Source organism: Siniperca chuatsi, linkage group LG10 (genome assembly GCF_020085105.1).
Source record: "Siniperca chuatsi isolate FFG_IHB_CAS linkage group LG10, ASM2008510v1, whole genome shotgun sequence".
NCBI lineage: Eukaryota > Metazoa > Chordata > Actinopteri > Centrarchiformes > Sinipercidae > Siniperca > Siniperca chuatsi.
This window is the reverse complement of record NC_058051.1, coordinates 28,868,858-28,892,026: the sequence shown is the minus strand read 5'-3', so window position 1 is coordinate 28,892,026 and position 23,169 is coordinate 28,868,858. Positions and strand designations below refer to the sequence as shown.

At 40.1% G+C, this 23,169-nt stretch overlaps 1 protein-coding gene across 1 annotated transcript in view; it reads right to left on the bottom strand.

The window, feature by feature from the left end:
- Positions 1-5,048: 5,048 nt before the first annotated feature.
- The window catches only part of LOC122882605 (cryptochrome-1-like), a 30,525-nt gene continuing 12,404 nt past the window's right edge, over positions 5,049-23,169 (bottom strand). The window contains exons 3-15 of the mRNA XM_044210144.1: positions 22,338-22,446; positions 21,934-22,076; positions 21,179-21,363; positions 19,698-19,786; positions 19,278-19,418; positions 17,955-18,266; positions 17,361-17,512; positions 13,325-13,527; positions 11,886-11,987; positions 11,607-11,753; positions 10,351-10,431; positions 9,758-9,879; positions 5,049-8,233 (exon numbers count right to left, since the gene is read on the bottom strand). Of these exons, the coding sequence (XP_044066079.1) occupies positions 8,225-8,233; positions 9,758-9,879; positions 10,351-10,431; positions 11,607-11,753; positions 11,886-11,987; positions 13,325-13,527; positions 17,361-17,512; positions 17,955-18,266; positions 19,278-19,418; positions 19,698-19,786; positions 21,179-21,363; positions 21,934-22,076; positions 22,338-22,446 (1,795 nt within the window). The 3' untranslated portion in view covers positions 5,049-8,224. The remainder of the gene's footprint in view (positions 8,234-9,757; positions 9,880-10,350; positions 10,432-11,606; positions 11,754-11,885; positions 11,988-13,324; positions 13,528-17,360; positions 17,513-17,954; positions 18,267-19,277; positions 19,419-19,697; positions 19,787-21,178; positions 21,364-21,933; positions 22,077-22,337; positions 22,447-23,169) is intronic.

The window sequence follows — 23,169 nt, the reverse complement described above, 5'->3', positions numbered from 1 at the left end:
TATATTTTTTACTAAGGGGTTAAATTGGGATTTGTGAGGAGGGAGAACTCTTCTGCAGTGAGGTTGCGGGGGTTGGGTATGGGTGGGGTGGACTATTTCTTCTGCAGAAAGTAGTTCTAATAAATTGAGTGTCATTGAGTAACAATGGCAACGTCTCTGGAGAGAGAGAGATTTTTAATGCTGTACCTCAAACTAAATTCCATTCACTGTATTGGATCTTATGAACCTTCCAGACCTCTCAGATGATCTGGGACAGGTCTCCTTACTGAACAAACTCCAATTCAGTTCTGCTCCAATTCTCAGTTCTTTTAAATCAGGGATTAAGATTTATCTGTTTGCCTTTTACTAAATTAGAATTGGGACTTCTTATTCATATCATTTGTACTGTAACTGCACTGTAATTATTATTCTCCTGCTGTTTTATCTGTTTTATTCTTTTTTATCTTAATTTTATCTTCTATTTTATTTGACTCTTTTAAACCATATTTAAATGTGTCTTTTTATATTGGCTTGTGTTTATTTTCTTAATTCCTCAAAGCACTTTGAATTGCTAAATACAGATAAACTTGTCTTGCCTTGCTATATTTGGTCTCAGTGTGACTTACCTGTTCGCTTTAAACGCTTTAAAGCATGAGTAAAGTTATGAGTAACTACACTATCGTTCCACTTTTCCGCTCCAGGCATAATGAGGTAATTATATCTGTAATTTTAAATAAATCTGAAACCTGCATTACACAGCCTCGAGGAGTGCTGATGCAACTGAAAGAGTTTCAGTAGACCTGGCAAGAATAAATGTTTGGGTGTAAATATTTCATTATTAAATATCAGCTACTGGCATGTTTAAATCCAACATAGGTATTGGTTTAACCTTTGTAAAATGTGTTTAACTTGCCTCCTTAGATTTATTTTCACATTATTAAAATTCATTTTCAGAGACTTGAGACTTGCTTGAGATGCAACATTTCATAGTCTTTATTTTTTGTCAAGTAAGGGCCTCCAGGAATTGCTGATTACAAGAATTAACGCAATTATTACCATGTTCACCATTTTAGTTAAGTGTGTAAGCATGCTAACATTTGTTAATTAGCACAAAACACAAAGTACAGCTGAGGCTCACAGAAATGTCATTGGTTTTGTCATATTGGGCAAATTCAAATTTTGACCTGATGGTTGGGCTAGATGAAAAGTCAAGGGATAACCAACATTATTACAATTAATCCTCAAGGAGACATGAATGTCTGTACCACATTTTGTGCCAATCCATCTAGTAGATGTTGAGATATTTCATAGGATAAGTTAAAAGTTTGACCTGCTGATGGCACTAGAGGAAAAGTCAGGGGATCGCCAAAGTCGGGAGGATTCATCCTCTGGTCACCATGAATTTCTGTACAAAATATCATAGCAATCCAAATAGTTGATATACTAATAAGATATTCTGGACCAAAATGGTGGACCAACCGACAGACTGGCATTGCTGTCTATATGAAAAGTCACAATGTTAAGTTCAAGTGTTGACACATCTCTGCTGCTATAATTTCTGAGGCCTTAAATTTTATAGTGTTAACAGTAACATATCTATCGGTTTCCATTGACAAGCTTTCTTTGTGGTTGTGATCTGCAGGTCTTGCTTTAGGCATAATACTGTCATCAATTGAAACGATGATTGAATAATGCTAATACAATTATGCAAGCCTCCTCTCTCTTTTCTGCGTGTGATACTTCAATCCCTACAGTATGTAGGCGGATAGGTGAGGGACCATTGCATCATTCTTCTTAGACTGTGAAAAGTGGAATAATGTTTCATCCTGCCTTGAGGAGCTGCTGATGCAACTTGAAGAGTTTCAGTGTTAAAGGCTGCTCTCCATGCATTTCTAAACGGAGATGTCTCTCCCCCCCCTTCATCCAACATACTTCATCTTCCTCTTTGCTATCCCTCTCTTATTCTGTCTACTCCATTACTGATGGTTTCTATGCAGTGTTTTCTCTTTCATGCAGTAATGCTAATCAATATTCTATATCCATGAGCATGAATCAACAAGTATGTGCAGAGCCAGTTCTCCAATGAATCCCCACGCTGGTGCCAGCTCAAGTAGCTGGGTAATGTGCAAGTTAAAAGTCTGATGAGGTAAGTTTGTTTCTAAATATAACCTGCCATACCTGTTGCTTCTCTGGTCCAAGCTGCTGCATGCTTTGCATATGCTGACTCACAATCAAAAATCTATTGTGGTTAAGCTAACGTTTCATTGGGGGCGGTGTGAATGATTTATTTCTTTGTGTGTGTGTGTGTCATAGACTGCATAAAACATAGACGTAGTCTCCGTGACATCACGCATAGGTTTCTGAAAAGTGAGTTTGAAGCTCAAAGTGGGCGGCACCATCTTGGCAGTGCATCACCCAATTCTTGTATAGAGTTGAAGTGCCTGGTTGCTTAAACAGAGATTAAATGACTTAGGCGCATTACAGTTTCTATTAATCACATTTTGTAGGTTTACCCCTTCAGTCCTTTGCCTGACCCATCTGGATTTAAAAACTATTGACTGGATTTTTTGAGCTAATAAAACTGGGATAACAGAACCCGTTTTTGAGGCAGGGTGACATAATTTCAATTCAATTCAATTTTATTTATATAGCGTCAATTCATAACATAAGTTTTCTCATTGCACTTTTCCTAAAGAGCAGGTCTAGACCGTACTCTTTATAATATTATTTACAGAGACCCAACAAATCCCACCATGAGCAAGCATTTGGCAACAGTGGCAAGAAAAAACTTCCTTTTAACAGGCAATGCAAATACCACCTAGAATTTCTTTTAAATAGCAATAATGTAATTGTAGTGGTAATATTAATAAATTAATAATAATAATAGGAATGACAGCTATAGGAAAAATAATGACAGTATTAGTAACAGAGCCAATAACAACAACTGTAGCAGCAGTTGTTGAGCGGGAACACAGGGGGGCAGCAGGTGGCCCACAACCACAGATCCAGTCTCTACAGCTCTGGAGGCAGAAATACCTTATGAAAGCGACAGAAAGAGAGAGGAGAGAAACAAGAAAGCACAGAACTATAAGAGAGAGAAGATGTCGAGTTAGTAACATGCAGTAATGGGATAAAAATGCATACAGATGGAGAGCGAGAGAAGGACAAAGGAAAGAGGTGCATCATGTGAAGTCTCCCGAAAGTCTAGGCCTATAGCAGCATAACTAAGGGATGGTTCAGGGCTCTCCCAAGCCAGCCCTAATTATAAGCTTTATCAAAGAGGAAAGTCTTAAGCCTACTCTTAAATGTGGAGATGGTGTCTGCCTCCCCAACCCAAACTGGGATCTGATTCCACAGGAGAGGAGCTTGATAACTGAAGGCTCTGGCTCCCATTCTACTTTTGGAGACTCTAGGAACCACAAGTAACCCTGCATATTATGAGATCTTTAAGATATGATGGTGCCTGACCATTAAGAGCTTTGTAGGTGAGGAGAAGGATTTTAAATTCTATTCTGGATTTTACAGGCAGCCAGTGCAGAGAAGCTAATATTAGAGAAATATGATCTCTTTTCTTAGTTCTTGTCAGTACACGTGCGCAGCATTCTGGATCAACTGGAGAGTCTTAAGGGACTTATTCGGGCAGCCTGATAATAAGGAATTGCAATAGTCCAACCTAGAAGTAACAAATGCATGCACTAGTTTTTCAGCATCATTTTGAGACAGGATGTGCCTGATTTTTGCAATGTTGTGTAAGGGAAAGAGGTCAGTCCTTGAAGGTTGTTTCATGTGGGAGTTAAAGGATAAATCCTGATCAAAGATAACTCTGAGGTTCCTTATGGTGGTGCTGGAAAATGCCATCTAGAGTAACTATATCTTTAGATAATGTGTCCCGGGGGTGTTTGGGGCCAAGTACAATAACTTCAGTTTTGTCTGAGTTTAACATTAGAAAATTGCAGGTCATCCAGGTCTTTATGTTCTTAAGGCACGCTTGAAGTTTAGCTAACTGGTTAGTTTCATCTGGCTTGATCGATAGATATAATTGGGTATCATCCGCATAACAATGAAAGTTTATGGAGTTTTCCTAATAATATTGCCTAGAGGAAGCATATGTAAGATGAATAGAATTGGTCCAAGCACAGAACCTTGTGGAACTCCGTGACTAACTTGGGCGTGCACGGAAGACTCACCATTAACATGTACAAACTGAGATCGATCTGATAGATAGGATTTAAACCAGCTTAGTCCGGCTCCTTTAATGCCAATTACATGTTCCAGTCTCTGCAATAGGATGTGATGGTCAATGGTGTCGAATGCAGCACTAAGCTCTAACAAGACAAGTACAGAGACAAGTCCATTGTCTGATGCAATTAAAAGGTCATTTGTAATTTTCACCAGTGCTGTCTCTGTGCTATAATGCACTCTAAATCCTGACTGAAAATCCTCAATTAAACTATTGTTATTTAGAAAGTCACACAACTGATTTGCGACTGCTTTCTCGAGGATCTTAGAGAGAAAGGGAAGGTTAGATGTAGGTCTATTGTTGGCTAAAACCCCTGGATGAAGAGTGGGCTTTTTAAGAAGCGGTTTAATTACAGCTACTTTAAAGGATTGTGGTACATAGCCTATTAATAAAGACAGATTGATCATATCCAGTAAAGAGGTGCTAACTAAGGGTAAAACGTCTTTAAGCAGCCTAGTTGGAATGGGGTCTAAGAGACAGGTTGATGGCTTATGAATTAATTCTTTGTTTTATTATCTAAGTGATGCTTTATTAGACCTTGTGAGTAGGCTGAGTGAGTTTTGATGGGTGGGTGTTGTTTGTTTTGTATTTCTTTTTTCCTTATTATATAATTTTTTTTGTCTGGGTGCTCAGAAAATTACATGAAACTACGAAACTAAACTTAGACTAGACAGTGGAGTCAGATTATGGCATTTTATGTGTTTATGCTCAAAAATGAGATATTATAATTGTTATTAGCATCAAAAATCCAGTATCCGTCAGGGTGTAAAGGCAGTCAATGGTCAAATAATTGCATCTATGCTATTGAAGAAGACAAAATGACAAGGTGTCAAGTTGTAACAATTTTAATGTACTGTCATGAACTTGATCAAGCACAAGAAAAGCCTTTCACAACACAAGGAGAGACAGAAAGAGCATAATATTATAGAGATGATAGATGGCATCTGTTTTCACTTTCATGTCACAGAGAGAGAACAAAAAAAAAAAAACAAGAATAAAAACTTGGTTCAACTTGTTTTTCGTGATAAAAGCTACAAAAAACTACCAATGTTCAAATCCTCTTGAGAACATACAGAATTATAATACAGAAACACTACAATACGTTTATCTCCCCTAGAGAGCATTTATTGCGAAACATCAACAGAAGTGTTGCTTTCAATGACAGCAGCTTAATATAATGAAAACATGGCAAAATAGAACAGATCCGAATTAATGAATTGGTGTGAGTTGTTGGTTCAGGAACCAGGAATTAATTTGTTTTTAAAAATGACTTGAGTTGTTTTAATTTGAGAATTTACAGTGTATTTATCTGTAAAACCTTTATGTGAGTGTATGCAAGAGTTGTGAAGTTGCAAATGTTTAGTGTGTGTGTGTGTGTGTGTAGGGTGGGGGTATTAACATCAGCAAGAGAAGCTGCTGGGTGTATTTTACAGGGGGGAATCGTACATTCTTTGAATCAATTCAAATGCATTCTTCTCACCAGGAGTAAAGGTGATAGTGAAGGGTGGATGAAACTTCATCTTTCCAATGTTGTTACGCAATCCTCCCATAGACAACTTTACAGCGGCCATTTTGTGACGCTTCTCATTTGTTTATTATCAATCAATGTATCAAATTGTGGTCATCATATGTCCAGGTTTTGTCAGATATGTGTGTGTGTATGCAGGTTGCAAAATTTCGCAAGTAGCCCTACATATATATTGTTGAATTCCCTGTGCAGGAGTAGAAATCCTTCATCAGGAGGGTACTCTTGTCTCGGAGGAATGTTGGTTTCTGTTTTGCTGACAGAATTAGGCTCATTTGGATCAGACACTGTCGCCTGTCTTTTATTGTGTAGGCTCAACTTTGCTTTACTTTTTTCCTTCCTTTTTAGAAAGTTTTTGGTTTTTATAAGAAAAAGAAGACACAGCAAATGTGACACCTTTGAGAGGAGTTTGCACCCAGCTGCCTGTGTGCTCCGTCCTCATGGTATTTAAGAGAAGTTACCTCGAACCACATCCTCTCCCAAACTGACCGCAACATTTTTTTGGTTGTTGGAACATGTTGCACAGCAAAAAAGTTCAAAATTTTCAAACACCACAGAATTTCTCAGAGATTCTCCAATGGCATTTGTTTTTTAACTTCTACAGGCATAATCTGTTTTTGAGACATTTTAGAAACTATGAAGATTTGCGGGCGGAAACAGAGAGGTGAAAGTGTGACTGACTTTTGAAGGGCGAAGTCAAATCAGTATTGTATATTGTCGAAGGATCGTCTTCTGTTCTATAACAAATCACTGTTACTTCACACAGGTGTGAAATGCAGGTGATAGATCTGTACATGATTAATAATGCGGGAAACAATGCCAGGATGACAAAGCAACACTTGAAATGAAGATGGCTGAAGATGGTCAAGTGAAAAAAACCCTATAATTTTCAATAACCACACAGAACAGACCCTGCACATGTTTGACTGATGTTAATGGGATTATGTGTATTATGTTGAAAGTAGCAAAGGCTCAGGATCTAAATGGTTTTCCAAAAAACGGAAAAACATTTTAAAAAAAAAGCATAAAAAGAAACAACGATATAATTACTTGACAATTACTTTTAAGAAAACTTTTACTTCTGTGTGTTCAGCTACTTGTCCACCTCTGATGAGCTCACAGACATCACGCCGTGCCATTCCCACAAAAAAAACTACACAAGAATTCGTTTACCCATAATGCCACACTCTAAAGGCAGTTTTACAGCCAAAGTGACCTGACAAAACATTTCCTAATTAATCTACAGTACCACACTCTAAACATGTTTTTAAAGACCAACAATAGAAATTGGTTTGTTATCCTTGATATTGTACGTCTTAGATACTGTTCGAAAAAATATACAAATCACTGTTGTTAGCTGCCGATACAAATCAAGTGATCACATATGCTAACCAGGCAGTGGTAGATGTTCCCATGAAATGGGAATGGGTGTGAATAGTCGCATTTGTGTTAAGGATTATATCATGCTCACTAACCAACTGGACCCTCAGTGCCTGAAGAATGGTATATTTACATGCAAACTAGTGAGACAAAAGCTGAGAAATGACTAACATTTTCAACAAAGTCCCTGAAACGACCCGCCAGGCTGTAACAGTGAATACACACGTGCTTTAGTCATTTTGCCTGGTGAAATCAGGGTTAATAACACAGTAATACAGTTTAAAGACCTTCATTTTTTGATGTCCAGATTCTTATCTTCTGTGAAAAACTATTTCGTTAAAAATCTAATTAGCTTATTTACAAATATTTCATCTCAAAAACACGAGAAACATAAACATACAATATCAGTATAAACAGCGTTTTTCCATTGTAAAGACTATTACATCTGTGACAAAACATATTCCTGGAGTGAGGGTGGTGACGTTTTTTTCCTGGTTAACACTATGGGATGTAGCACATTACTACAAAGCTGTGGGAAAAGTACAAAAAAGTCTCTGTACACCCTGACATAATTAGCCTGGTTTTACATTAGTGTATGCAAGGGCAGACAAGATGATTGATGGAGTTGTATTTGCAAAAAAACTAAATATTCTATTACTTACATTTATAGCTGCTTCAGTGTTCATACAGTATATAGTGGCTGGTGGCAGCAGTTTTAAGACAATAATGTAGTTTATTTTTTTAACAAATAAGTTGAGCTCTAGGTTTGAGGCGTTTTGTTTCTTTGCACACTCCACTGAGGTCGTCCCGCATGTCTGTACGCAACTACAAGAGGTCAGAGGTCAACTGACTCTATGATGTAAAAGCCCTTTTAGAAATTGTGTCAAGAGCCAAAATCACATTTTCACCTTTGTGTTTACACCCCGGGGTTGACCGTAAAGACAGAGAGCAGTTTTAGATGCCCTGTGTTTGAAGAGAAGGCAGTCACATCTGGAGCTGCGTGTGTTTGGAGGACAGGTGGCGACGTTGGGATTTCCTCTCTCTCCGCTGGCCAGATAGTGACTCTAATTTGGATTCAGACGCTCCCATGTCTGCCTGCTTTAGGTAGTCTGCAGGGAAGATAAGAAAAGACACAGTGAGGATTGTAACACAAACACAGTATAGTAGAAAAAACCCTGCACACCTCATTTTACAATTTTGCAGGAAGGTATTTTTTTTTTTGGCTGCAAAGAACCGAAGCATTCATAGTTTCCATTGCTTACTCGAACCATTGTTTTGCATAGTTAGTGTCCTGAATTAAGACATCTGTTTTGTATTTTTTATTGTCAGCATGGCAACTTGATGACAGGCTGACATTTACATACACGTCTCTGATGTTTATATTTACTTTGTAGTGGGAAAAGAGAGACAGACACCTTATCAGTCTCCATTTGTTCTGTGATTGCCTTGTCAAAGGTAGTGTGAAGGAGATTTAAAACTTGCTTACCTCAACAATTTATAATTCATTATAAAGTGTAAAGGGCAACATACACCAGCTGCATCAAAACACATGCCTGAATTGTTTTCTATGTAAGCCCACACACACACACACACACACACTGGTGTCATGGTGCCACTGTCCTATTCCTCTGCGTTAACTCTCTGGAAAAAACAGCTCTTTTAATCCATCAGCACATTCCAGCTACCATACTTGTGTCTGTGTGGTGCGTCTGCTGTGTGCTACGTACAGTGGGTGCGGAAAGTATTCAGACCCCTTTAAATTTTTCACTCTTTGTTTCATTGCAGCCATTTGCTAAAATCAAAAAAGTTCATTTTATTTCTCATTAATGTACACTCAGCACCCCATCTTGACAGAAAAAAAAACAAAAAAAAACAAAAACAAAACAAATGTAGAGATTTTGAAAGGGGGTCTAAATACTTTCCGTACCCACTGTAGGAGTGAATGAAATCCTCTATCACGCTATGTGTAATTTTATAAACGCAACACCAATATATATCATGATATAGTAAATTTTCTGGAAATTCAACTGAGAAACTGTATGGATAAAAGAACCAGACAGCAGTACAGTAGTTCTGCTCATTGATTTGACAGTTGTATTAGACGTCATTAGTTTTAGCTAGGTGTACCTAATAAACTGGCAACTGCTGAGTGTATATCTGCATATACTGTATATATTAACAGTTTGATTCGGTTAGCTTACAGCAAAAGAGATGAAAAGATGATGGTTGACAAGACTAAGAGCTGTTATTAAAGATTTACGTCTTCAGTAGAAACAAAACAGGCTCAGAAGTTGGGACAGTACTGAGAGACGGACTAACACATTGTTGGTTTTGGTCTTTTTATGGGATTTGTTGACAATAACAAAACTATGGCATATTGCCAGCCTTATCTTAAGTTATGGAGAGAGAAATATGTAAAATTCAGCTACCGTAAAGACCATTTTTAAAAATTATTTTAACAATATACAAAAGCTTTCAGCTTTCAACAGAACATAAAACATAAGCAAGAGGCCACATTGTATTTTCATTCCATAATCAGTCATTCCAACAGTTTTAATGCCATCTGAGCCATAAAAAAGTGACATGAAAGTGGCATGAAAGACATTGGGTACTGTGATGAGCTGTAGCCTGACCTCTGCACTCTGCCTCTGCATCTTGTGCACGGAGCAGGACGCCGGGTCTTTCTCCCCCGACCCTTCACGTTCCGACTCGCGCTCCCGCTTTCCTGTGATACTGCCTCTGGTGTGCAGGAGTCCTGAATGTCCCAGTAGACAAAAAGCAAAACATTATCATTATCAGTAAAACATTCTACTAGGTGGATGTGTGAGTTCTAAGTCAAGTAAATGTGAGGTCTAGTTTGAAGAATCTTCGGTGATCCAACTCTACTGGGAAGAACCTAATGCTGGTGACTGCAAATGGAGGAATAGAGTTGCCCTCTTCTAGCAGCATTCATACACGCTAGACAAATGCCTTGATTTCTCCATCAGATATTTTATTTTAGAAATTACACTTTTATATACATAATGATATTTATGATATATTGTTATTCAAAAGCAAATTTGCGCTTGATATGACCTTGGGCTTGAAGGTAATTTTAAAAGCATCTTAAAACATGTAAGCATTACACAAGTTAGAATTTGAATATGTATTATTTCTATCAAATGCTAGACTTGAGCATCCAGTAGCACGAGAAAGATGGTTGCACCAGATCCTTCCTGTTTCCTACCTGGGTGTTGAGGCACAGCAAACTCGTGGTAGAGTCGGCCGCTGGTGATGGTCTGGCTGGCGTCTGGCACTGAGTGGTATCCTGCAAGAGACATCAAACAGACACTTTGGACTTTGTGGTTTGTGAGAGGGCTCATAAATATTATATACTCATAATATAATAAATTACGCACAACAACTTTAAAAATAGCACGTATATAGCTTATTTAAAGCCGGGATTGCCAACTAGTAACTAGTGTAGTGATTGGCACAAATCATGCGTGTAGGTTTTTCAAAGAGTAATTTAATACTAGACTCACTTTTTTGAGTTAGTAAATTACAGTACATCTGCTTTATTATACCATAAGATGACCCAGGTCCCATTCTCTTCCCAACTGACACACTGACAGGTTGTGCAAATGAAACGCGAGCCGTTACCGGCCGGTATACATGTTGAAACCAGTTCCATTTGTAACTGCTGCAGTATTTCATTATATCACACTACTTAAGTAATGAGCCAGTAATGCAACAAAAAATTCCCACCACTGCAGCTTGGATTTGATTCCCGGTCAGGAAACCCAGAAAAAGCTAGAAAGTGAACCTCAAGTTTGGAAGATTTTATCCCAGATACCATTTTTAAATGTGCCTTTAGAGTGGCGCTACTGGAAAAAAGGGGTCATTCTCTGGGGAGGATGAATCTCAGTGTCATCTGCCCTTTAGGCTCTGATATTTCTTGTCTGCAGGGGGAAATGTTGGCGATGGCGAAGGGGATCAGGATTCAGCCTCCAGGGACCATGACTATTCATAGCAAATCTTATGACAATCTGGTCAGTAAGTGTTGAAACATCTTAATCTGGACCAATGTTTTGAAGGATGGATCCATTAACTAAAATCGACATGCTTGGGTCCTGCCGTTTGTGGGGCAAAACCCGGGATACTTTTATAGACCTTTGGCTTGAATGAATAAAGTTATGATGACCCCATTCCAAGTAAGTTAATAGGCAGTTACTAGCAAATACTGTAGTTGATGAATAGGAAATGAATAGGCTACTTACTTAGGCTACAGTGAAATGCTTACATTGAAACCAGTGGACCGAGGGTGCAGTAAGGAATGCCAACAATACTGTTGTAGTAATGGTGAAAAGGGTTTGCTTTTTCAAACCAGTGGGTACAACATATGCACAAAACACTTTTTTTTTTTTTTTTTTTTTTTAAACATTTATGATGTAAAATGCTAGAAATGCTAACAGGAGACATCCATGTCAGGGGATGACCTACCATGCTGTTGTTGTTGTGGGAGCGGTTGCAGTCGTTGTTGCTGTTGCCCAGCACTGCTAGGCCTGGTCTGTTCTTCATTGTCAAAGTTGAGTAGGATGCTTCCGCTGCCGTTACCCGCTGCAACGGAGCTCCCTGACACTCCAGGCACTGAATAACCCAGAAAAAGAAATGTGACTGATTGCCATGGGTAGATTTACCACACCATTTCTATGATCAACCATAATTACAAGAAAATGTATGAACCATGTGCACATCTTTATTATTACAAAATTCAATTACAATGTGAATTGTTGTTGGTCCCTGGCTGCTGCTCCCCGGGAGAGTAGGCCATCATTCCTCCGTTTCCATTTCCGTTGGTTGACGGCACTGATGCCAGCAGGCCTGAAAGACACAAACACATAGACACATATTTGTTTTTCTACCTTGAAAAGAGAGGGAATTTATTCTGAAGACAGATATTAATTCCTCAGGAGTACAATGAGGGCACAAGTCCGCAATTATGTCCATACGGTCATTTAACAGAGACGGGTGCCAGGTGAAATACAGTTGATGGGCTGACAAAAAATCTTGAGTACTCCATGTCCACCATGTTGGGAACAACTGGTTCATCTTTGCAGTTTATTTAATGGAGAGAAACAATGAGACCACACAGATTTCTTGAAAATGACCAAATTCCCATTGCTAACATTAGCATGCTAACATATTTTGTAACACATACAAAATATTATACATGGTGGGGCATTTTACACCGCCATGCCAAATATTAGTACTTTATGCTAACTGTACGCATGTAAACATGAAAAAATATGAAATGTTACATGCTAAAACTTTGCATGTTAGCTTATTAGCTAGCTAAATTACATATCTAACGGTAGCATGCTAACAAGCTAACAACAGGAGTATGTCAGCAAGCATGTTAGCAAAGTAACAGGAAAATGTGCTGTTACATTTTCTGCGCTAACATGTTTACTGTAAGCATGCTAACATGCGAAATACTGCCTATCAGCACGTTGACATCAAATAGTTAAAGGTTCCCTGTGGAGTTTTTGACCTCTAGCAGTGCTGAGCGGGTCCCCCTCTTGTTTATCTCATGCAGGTGACCCGACACGCAGTCCTACCAATGGTGTCAGACTATTCCACTGATCAACAGGTGGCAGTAACGTGCAAAGACAGGGAAGAAGAAGACCGCAAGCTAGTAGACATGGATGTTAACAATGTTGGATTCAATATACTTAAAAACCAGCTTAGCAAATGTTTTATAAGGAAGGAAATGCAATTGACGCATTTGTTAGAGCTCATGAACACACACAATGCATTTTGGTGAGTAACACTGAATGTTAATTTTTGTTTGTTTACAAGAAAGCTCCTTGTTCAATTTTAATTTGGCATTGAAAGGCTTCCCTCCTTTTTATGTGTCCCTGATGGAAACCTATTTTTCCACTGTTTCTATGCGAACATCCAACAGTTAAATGTTTGCATGTTAGCATGCCAACGTGACGCATTAAGTATAGCTGAAAGTAAGTCAAGTACAGCTGAGGCCACCACACAGATGTCTCTTTTGATTTAGGTAACAACAGGGACTTTTCTCTGCCAACACCCTCTGGCCAAACATTTTCTATTTTTTATTCATCCAACAATGTTTTTTTAGTGTTACAGCCTCAAGGGGCAGCTAGCATGGCTCTACAGCATTTAGTCTTGTTCAATTATTGATCTCTTACCCAGTCCCCTGTATCGGCTAAGTTGCTGGTAGATCTGCTTCATCCTCTCAATGTTGAGCCGGCTTGCCTCTGCGTGATGCACCATGGGCTTCGGGTAATGGACTCCGATTATGCACTTTGCGGCCGCCTGTACGGACTCCGGAGCGTTCCACGGGTCATAGATGTACTTAGCAGGGAAACCTCGGAGGATAGGTAAGTATCGTCTGGAAGCAGAGGGAGACATTAGATTTCCTGGCTTGTGTCAACAGCACGTGGAAGGTTACAGAGTAAATCAGGGGCGGGAGTGATGCAGTAATGAAAAAGATTATTTGTTTAAAACAGGTTAGAAATAAACATTTCCAGTATCTTACAGTAGTTGAAACAGAAATGGAAATAATAGCTACAAATGTGTTTTCACTATTTCAAATATTAGTTTGAAAAAGGTATAGTACTAAGTGTAATTGTGACACATTTAAAATGCAGTAGCCTACAATTGTATTTTTTGTAATCTCATCAATTATTATGCATATATCTGATAAGATACTATTTAAGGTTTTTTCATATTGAGAACATTATAACTGAATCATTGAGTTATATGATACATTTCAGTTTTAATTTTACAGCCTCTGTATGTACTGTAACTGATAAGAGCATGCTGGTCTTCAGCACTTCATGCTTACAAGTATTATGGAAAATAGCTGCTACAAAATGAAAGCTACAAACAACCACAACACTGCAGAGTATGGCTACAGTACATGAGAGTATGAGTACAAAGTCCTTATGGACCTTTGGAGATTCTGGCACTGACGTGAGTTACCATCACAGTGCACAATGAGGACTGGAGTTCACAACGAGGTAGAAAAACGAGGGGCTGTGGTCCCGGACAACATTTACTGTAAGTTGGTGTGATAGCAGCCACACCGCAGACAAGTGTGATCCTCCAAGAGATAAAGCCAATAAAAACACTGACTGCAACAAGATAGAGAAGTCAACATCTCACAGTACCATTCCAACCTGCTGATGATGGTTTTGGTTTTTTCCCCCTTGGGCTGTCGTGGATTTGCTCGATGTGACAAAGAGAAGCCACCTACCTACTGCACTTGGTCCGACCTTACCGAGTCCGAGGAGGGGAGACAGACAGAGGAGGGGGGCAAGTGGAACTGTGGGAAGTGGCACAGTGCAGCGCTGACAGGCAGAGAGAGAGAGGTGGGGGCGGGGCAGCCTTGTGGACCGACAAACACACCCACGACAGACGGCTCTCCGGTTGCGACGGAGACAGCCCCGTTGCTAGAGATCACTGTCGATTGGGTTGATGATGCTAGGAGACTTCTACTGTAACACGCTGTTAGAAAGCAGTGTATTGACCCCCACCCACCCACAGCCCTCCCCCCACCCCAGCCTGACCAGAGCAGGTGTATAGTGGAAAAGTTCTGCCATTAAGAAATCTGTTTTGTCTTTTTTTCCTGCTTTCACACCACTGAAAAAAGTATTAATTTTAAAAGTACTGTCATGTCTTTGATTTTTCCCTTTGGCTGCCATTTGATCAGGTACTGATCGAGGGCAGCGGTGACTAAAACTCTCCCCATATCTGATTATTTACAGATTTAGTTCTTAAAGCTCAGCATTCACATCCTTGTGTCCTTAGTTGATGTCAGCCTAGAAAAAAGTGACTAAGATTAAGTATCTACTTAAAATAATAAGTTCTTAGTCAATGATAGAAGTTTTCCATTATACCTCACAGCTCCAGGCCCCCACCCTACCTTCAACCTTCCCCCCGCCTTCCTCCCTCCCCCATGATCAGACAGTGGTGGACTGAGAAAAGAGCTCATGCCTGCTCCCCTGTCCCTCAGACTGTGGGGGTTGTCTTTCAAGTGGTCAGCGGGGCCAAAGCCCCCCTGCTGACTGTCTCCTCCCACAACCACAGAGCCACAATCTCGGCTGGCCCCCTCATTTCATCAAAAGGGACCACAACCCTTTTGCCAGGAAGATCCATGACCTGCCAGTAGAAGGCGGTCCTACAGAGGTCAGGAGGGTGGTGTGTTAGGAGGAGTCTGTGGTGTGTGTAGGTGATGCCGAGTGTGTGTGTGTATTGAGAGAGGGAAGGCATGTGAGAGGTGGTGCATTCAGATACAATGCAAAAGAAAATGTCATCACTTTTTTACTTTATTGTTCTTGTTGTTTTATTATAATATTTTACTATCATGCGCATTTGCAACTGCACTTTTCCACATAAGCTACTGACTTGTATATGGATGAGCGGCTACAAATTGGAACTTCAAACTTGAATGTTTTTCACTCTGTGTTCCCGAGTTTTCACTGACATGTTTCCCAACTGGGAAGAATGAGGGTCATGTGTATAGCAATACATATATACATATATATATTTTCAGCTATCATCATTTTCGCAACTTGTGATAACCACAAACAGTAATATATAGATATTTTCAGCTTCTGTGGTAAACCATAGTTTGCAATTTCTATATCAAGTTAAAGATTTTTAATTAGACAAAATGCTCCTTCACAGCAGTTTATGGGACCTAAAGCAAATCAGCATCTGTTTACTTCAATTCACATCTTTCCACTGACTTTGTTAGCATCATGCTGCTTTTTTGTGCTGCATCTGGAATGCAATTTGGGGCTATGCATGTCTGACAGAAGTTCTAATAAAATAAAAGGTGTATCTCATGTGCATGTCTGTGTTTGCTTGTCTATCTGTGTGTGTGTGTGTGTGCGTGTCTCAGTGCCTATATTAATCAGCCACTGCTCCAGGTCCACCTGAACCAGCAAGGCTGCATTCACATAAGCAGAGCACCACAGAACATTTCACAAAGGGTGGGATGCTTTGCCCAGCGCCTGGACAATGGACCGGCTTGCGTGGCACGGCGCAGGTAACAAGTACCAGCGCCAGCCGTGCATCACTACGATGGCAGAGCTGCGGCTCTCCTCACTACCCTCTGGGAAATGCTTCTTAGTCCTCTACCTAACGAATACAGGCAAGACATTCGCATTTCCCTAGCAAAGGGGTCAGAATCGCTTTTGACGAAATGAGACGCTACCGAGTTACAAACCTGCCCAGAGGGTGCTGATGGGGTGCGAGCAAAGTCCCGTCCCTCAGGGTTGCACAAGTAAGTAAAAACAAACGACCGCTAATATTTCTCAACTCGGTCCCCGACTTCCATCCAAGGCGGCGTGAGTACTGCCAGTCATCTTAAAAGCAATCAGCTACAATCTACGAATGGGAGAGGGATATCATAACTTTTCCCCCAGTCCCCCAAAAACACAAATACAGAGCCACATCCAGAGAAAGATTAGAATTAATCTACGCCTTTGCAGTAATAATCATCTGGTGGCAACAATTATTTATTATAGGGACTGAAGGGACATTCACAAACAGTTGTGCTGAAGTTTTAACAGAAAAGAAAATGGATTGATGGACACAAATAAAAAGAGGAGAGGAGAAAAGGATGTTTATTCTCTTTCATTCACTTACCCAGAGATCGCTCTCTGCTTTTGTTTGGTAACCTGTGAAGGTGTATGAGCTGTGTGTGTGTGTGTGTGTGTGTGAGTGTCTCTTGTCTGTTTGTCTATTTGTGATTATTGCAATAGCTGACTTAACTCTTAGAACCAGGACTAGGTTTTTTTCTTCTTTTTTTTTTATAACTAAAATATTGAATTGAGAGTGGGAGATAACCAGGTACTACGAGGTGATAACAAGAATGGTATTATGAAATATTACATGTGACATGACATGTAAACCCTGTGACAAATATATGGAGATTAGAAAATTTGTAACTTGAAAACAACCCATCTCAAAACAAACTGTTAAACCTGTCCAAAACGATGAGTCTCCTATGACATATTAATTTCAATAGCTCCCTTGACACATTGAACCTGCATTAATTTTGTAAATGCACATGTGTATAGATGTGTGTCTGTGTATGTTTATACATGTATGTTCTGCTCTCTCAGTGCCTCTGTTGGTCCCTGTATGTGTGTAGTCCAGAGAGATAGAGGAAGGAAAGGAGCACCAAGGGGCGATGCCCGGGAAGGTACCCACCTGATGAAGTCCCCGTTGGGGTCGGTGCGGCGTCCGAAGCCCACGGGGCAGTAGCAGTGGAAAAACTGCTGGAAAAACGAACTGCAGGACAGCCACATCCAGCTGCCTGCGTTCACGCTCCAGTCTGCATCTAGAAGCAACTCTTCAAAGACCTGCAACACAAACACAGCACATTATCCAGATGTTTGTTTTAAACGTGATGCAGAGGTTTCTCAAAGTGTCATGAGTCTAATAGAGACCTTTCAGGGGACACAAACTTTGATAAGATTTACTCGAGGCTGTGAATTTCTAGACTCTTGATGAAATGTTTGGAAATGATGCATGTCTTTGTTTCATTTTAAGAATTAAATGGGCCTAAATGAGCTGCTAGTGTTCGTTTAAAAAGAGGAATTTTCACTAAAATATAATGGGCCAAAATTGGACTACATCACTCATTACTCCAGATGATGTCTAGTCTTATAACCTCTGTTGCTCAGGAAGAGATCTTATGATTCGACACAAAAAAGCTCCAGAACAGCTACTGACTGGACCTTGTGGGTATGACTTTTAGCAGTGTCCCCTCCCCCCCCGCACTTTAAATTCCTGCATCCTCACCTTCATCCCTTCCTCCCAGCTGATCCACAGGTCCCCTCTGGTGAGGAAGCAGGCCACTGCATGCCTGGCCAGGTGATGGATCCAGCCCTCCTGCCTCAGCTGAGTCATGATGGCGTCTATCCAGGGGAAACCTGTCTTGGCCTCGGCCCATTTGGCAAGGGCCTCAGGATTTTTGTCCCAGGGGATGCGGACGCAGATGGGGTTCCCCTCCATCTTGTCGAAGCGCGGGTTGTTGGTCGCCGCGGTGTAGAAGAACTCCCGCCATAGTAACTGACCATACAGAGAGAGTGGAGGGGAGCTGTTCTTTTTCACCTGGATAAAAATAAAACACAGCAAGAATAGAAAATATTAGGCCAAAAACAGTACAGTACAAAACGTTATAGTGGTAGTAATGGAATTTCCAGACAATATAATTATAAAAATTTGGTAAGAATTTGGTATACAAGCATGCTAGCTGAGCTGTGGGAGGTGTGGAGTGTGAAGTGAATGCAAAATGCTTTTAAATGCAAAATTTGCATTTAAAAGCTACAAACCACACATTTGAAGACAGCGAGGTGAAGATTCTTAGTAGAGAGAAGAGTTGGTTTGAACGGGGCGTCAAGGAAGCCATTTTTGTGAAGAAAGAGAACCCCTCTTTGAACAGAAATGGTGGTCTGAGATTTAATCTGCCCAAAGTCTATCAGAGTGTATTATCACCTTGGTCACGCCTATCACATGCTAATCAGGCACTTAACAGTGATGAAGTAGATGCAGCCAGAGAACAATAGGCCTGATTACTGATTACTGGGCCATCTTGAAACTATTAGGTCAGTTTCAGGTGAAACTAGCTATTAACAGATACTCAGGCAGATTCCTTCCTGAGGGCAGGGCTTATGTAACTCAGAGTAGTTTAAATTTCCAGTTCCCGTCCAATTTTTTCACAATTGAGAATGACTTCCGGATGGGAGCCGAAACTTCTTGATTCTGAAAACAGTGTCCAGATGACTACGACTGAAACCTTTACTACGATAGAACACTCCTGGACGAATGAGGGACTACACCGTCTTATTTAAACTGGATGTTTAAAAAGGATGTTTAATTGTATGTTGTTGTTGTATAGCTACTTTGAGTGACTGATGTAGGCCTACTCTGTTTTGTAAGTAAGTACATAAATATATATACACATTATAAATCTACTTATACTGTGATGCACAAATAGAAGTACACCTGTAAGGTGAGTGCATGACATGGGAGCCCCAAATTTTCACAAGGTATTTGCCGCACTGCCCACAGGAGTTGATATAAAACTCAAAGTGAGCCCCACTGGTAGTATTGTAAGCTGACCTTGCGGTAGAGGTCTGTGAGCTTGAAGTAGAAAAGGCGACAGGAGAGGCAGCCAAAGCGCAGGTAGGGGCTCAGGCCTGTTGGGCTGGCCAGCAGCGAGTTGGCGTTCATCCTGGGACGCTCGAAATTTGCCACCCACGCCTGGAAAAAGACCGAAACACAGAGAAATACAGGGAGGAAGGGATAAAGGAGAGATGAGAGATTGGAGAAAAAAAAAATGCAGGGCACAATGATAAAAAAGGCCATCATTTTCAAGTATATGATAAAAAAAAAAGTATCTTAATTCTAGAATAAAACTGATGAATTAGTTTCTAAATATTATTATATGATATTGGCTTTATATTAAATGTCAGATGTCAGTTACGGCCAGTCTGTAAAACCTGCAGTGAAAGAATTACTCAGTTGGGGTGTAGTACTGACTTTTCTCTCCAGATGGCGCTCTATCCTTGTCAGAGCCTCAGTCTCTCCTCCCGGCCACACGGCTGAAGGCAGGCCCTCGATGTCAAAGCCTGAAAACATGAATCTGAATCACCGACCTGGTTTACGAACACTGTTGCGCTGGTAATGTTGGATGACTCAACAACCCTTCAGTTATATCACTTACGTTAAATTAAAATCTTACACAACACGTAATTTCATCCAGACAATCAGCATGTGCTCCAACCTGCTAATAGTTCCTACAAAGCATGGCCAGCCACGTCTAATTGGTTGCCTTGACAGCTGTTTCGGTAATCCAGGAACTAGATTTTCAGTTTAGTCATACAAATGACAATTAATACATGTATGGATGGATGGAACTGTTGCATAGCAGCATCTTCTTTAAAGTGTACAGAGTTTAGTGTATGAGCCATCTGCAGATGAATCAAAAGGTGCTGAGTGTGTGCAGAGAGATCGATATATAACAATATATCGATATGTAACAAAAGTATCCAAAACTAAACAAACCTTTTCTAGCATTTTATAAATTACTTTAATAAATTTGTAGCAGATTTTAAATTTACAAATCTACTAAGTACCTGATTTATTCATATTTATACACTCAATCTACCTTAAATATTTTGTCTGGTAAAACTAATTCTGGGCAGGCTTTCTTAATGCAATGGCTCTTAGCAGGTGACCCAAAAAGCTAATTAGGGACACTGTGTGCTGGTGTGAGCAGCAGATGGCTGCAGCACTGCAAGAATGTGAATGGAAAGTGGCCTTCTGTGAATGGAAACCAGCGATCTTGAGTAAGAGGGTTAACATGTTACCTGGCTAATTTAGGGGACAACTAACAGCTTGCATGGAATAAACCTTTACAGAGAGAAACCAGACACCTGCACTGACGGTTTTAGAGCGTTAACACCTTAAATATCTTATTTCTTAGTGAAATAGCTGCACACATGTAGTGACAGATGTGACAGATGGCTACAGGCAAGACAACATTTAACACCAAAGTATTTTAGAAGACTGTAGAATGTGTTTAATGTAAACATGGTTATATCACAGCAAAGTACAATATTGGAAAACGAGACCCCATTTCGTAGGAAATCAATTGTTAACTTTGTAGTCATGAGTCAGTTTATTGCCATCTACAATTAAATGTGGTGTTTTCAAATGATAAGACATTTTTTCTTTTGGCCCATGATCTGAACTTCAAACGCATTTTGGTCATTTTTAATAGTAACTTCACTAGTAACTACTGAACTATAATGTACTACTAAAATTCCCCTCACTGCTGGAAACTGAGTCCAGCTTCCACACTGCACTGTTGAGAGTGTTTTTTAGCTATATTTCTATTTTTTGGGTTGGTCTGAAGTCAGTATGTTCTTCTCCTGCTGCCTAAACTTCCTTGTTAAAGGCTTGTAAAGTCTGTCCAGGTCTGCTTGTTTTAGTGCAGGGGTGTGTGTTTGTTTTCTCACCCAGCTCCTCCAGGGACGGGACCCCGTATTTGTCTCCGTGGTCCTCGGAGATGGGGGTGACACAGCGACCCATCAGGGTGTCTGACAGCGACTCCACGGGCATCTCAGGAGGATCCAGCCGACTGATCAGGGTCTGGAAACGCTTGTAGGTGAGAGGAGGCTGCCCGCCATTCAGCTCTATGATCCTGGGAGGGGCAGAGAAAGAGATTGGTCAAATTTTTTTAAATCTAAAATCAACTCTACTATAGTAAAGTAAACCTAAAACTACCAAAATTTGTCATGGCGAAAAGATGGAACAGAGGCATAAATCAACAAAAAGGTGGTTCATTTAAAGAGAAACTTATTTTGCATTTGAATGCCATTGGCTAATCCAGAACTATTGCTACAGACCTGTTTTTCCTCAGCCTAAAATAAGTTAAAATAGAGCTAAAGATGAGTCTATTATTGTCAAAAGGGAGATCACTTTGTTACATTTCTTGCTGCTATAAGAAAAGCATGTTTTCGTTTAAAGATGCTCTGATCAATCAAATTAATTTCAAATGGTCAATCAGTAGTTCTAAAATTTGCTGATCAGAAGAAATCATCATAAAATAGGTGAATACAAAAAACAAAAAATAGGCCTTTTCCAGCCATGGCTCTGTCATACAGGTGTCAATGGATGGTTTTGTGCTCCTGTCTTTCTATGCATTGACTCAAGATGGCGCTGCTGATCACAGTGGGACTCGTGTCTGTTTGTTTCTTTGTATTTTCCTCACTTGTCCAGGTCGTAGAGGGTGTGTGATATCTTGATGATGACCTCCACGCCTGCCTCCATGGCCAGCTTCTTGATGGCAGCGTCTCTCTCCTTGCCGAAAGGCTCAGAATCATACTCAAAGGTCAGCCGGGAGATCTTCCACTCCTGAGACAGAGAGAGAGAGAGAGAGAGAAATGACACTTTGTACATCAAAGTTTCCCAGAGCTCAAGGTGACATCTTCAAGTGTTTGTTTATCTGACCAACAGTCCAAAACCCAATGATATTCAATTCGCAATAAAACAGCAAAAGGCTGAAAATCCTAATGTTTGAGAAGCTGGAAGCAGCAACGCATTGGCATTTTTTGCTTGATAAACGACTTAAAGTGAGATTATTAGAGCTGCTGTCAATTTCCTGTCGATGCTGACCTTAAAGAGCCGTGGGAACACGTTGGCTGGTTGGCCCCTGATGACAAAAAGGCGGGAGTTGAGCTTCCGAAGGTTGGCGTCCAGGTCCTCCAAACACTGGAGGAGAAACCTGAAGAGGGAAGACAAAGAGGAGGTAGAGAAAGAAGGAAGAGGGCAACAAATGTATTACTGATGTCTTCTGATTATACTCACCAGTCATGAAGCAAACACTGATTTTACCCTGAGTTTTGCTAAGCACACTCGAACAAAATTTAATTTATGATCTCTCTCTTTTGTTACATCATTACAAAATATGTATGAAGGACTTTGTGGCGCTGACTCACATCCTTCGCTTTGCTGCATGGTTCTTCTACAGTTGTTCGTTTAGTATTTTTTGGGACTCAGGGGTTTGGCCCTAACTTGATGTCACACTGTAAAAACTTTGACAACAAAAGAACATCAACTTGGTTTGTATGGTGCCTCTGTTGAAAACGTCTATGTTAAAAATAGCCTGTGTTAAGAGTGTGTGTGTGTTTTGGGCTTTATGAGAACTGGTTTTCCTTTAATGGATCAACGATCAAAGAAAAAAAAGAATAAAATAATAAAACTCCCTGTGTGTGTCTCGCTCTCTGAAAATAAAGATAACATGAAAAAGAGTTATTTGATGTGTCATCTTCGGTAAGTCTTTTATCCGTACTGAACATTAGCATTTCCATTAGTGCAAACCCTGAACACGTGCTCTGATCAAATGTGTTTTATTTTCAGTGAATCATGTTTGTCCTTCTGAAGCAGACAAGTGACGACACTTACTGATAAGAACAATAACAGTAAGTCAGTGACGCATGCATCCAAA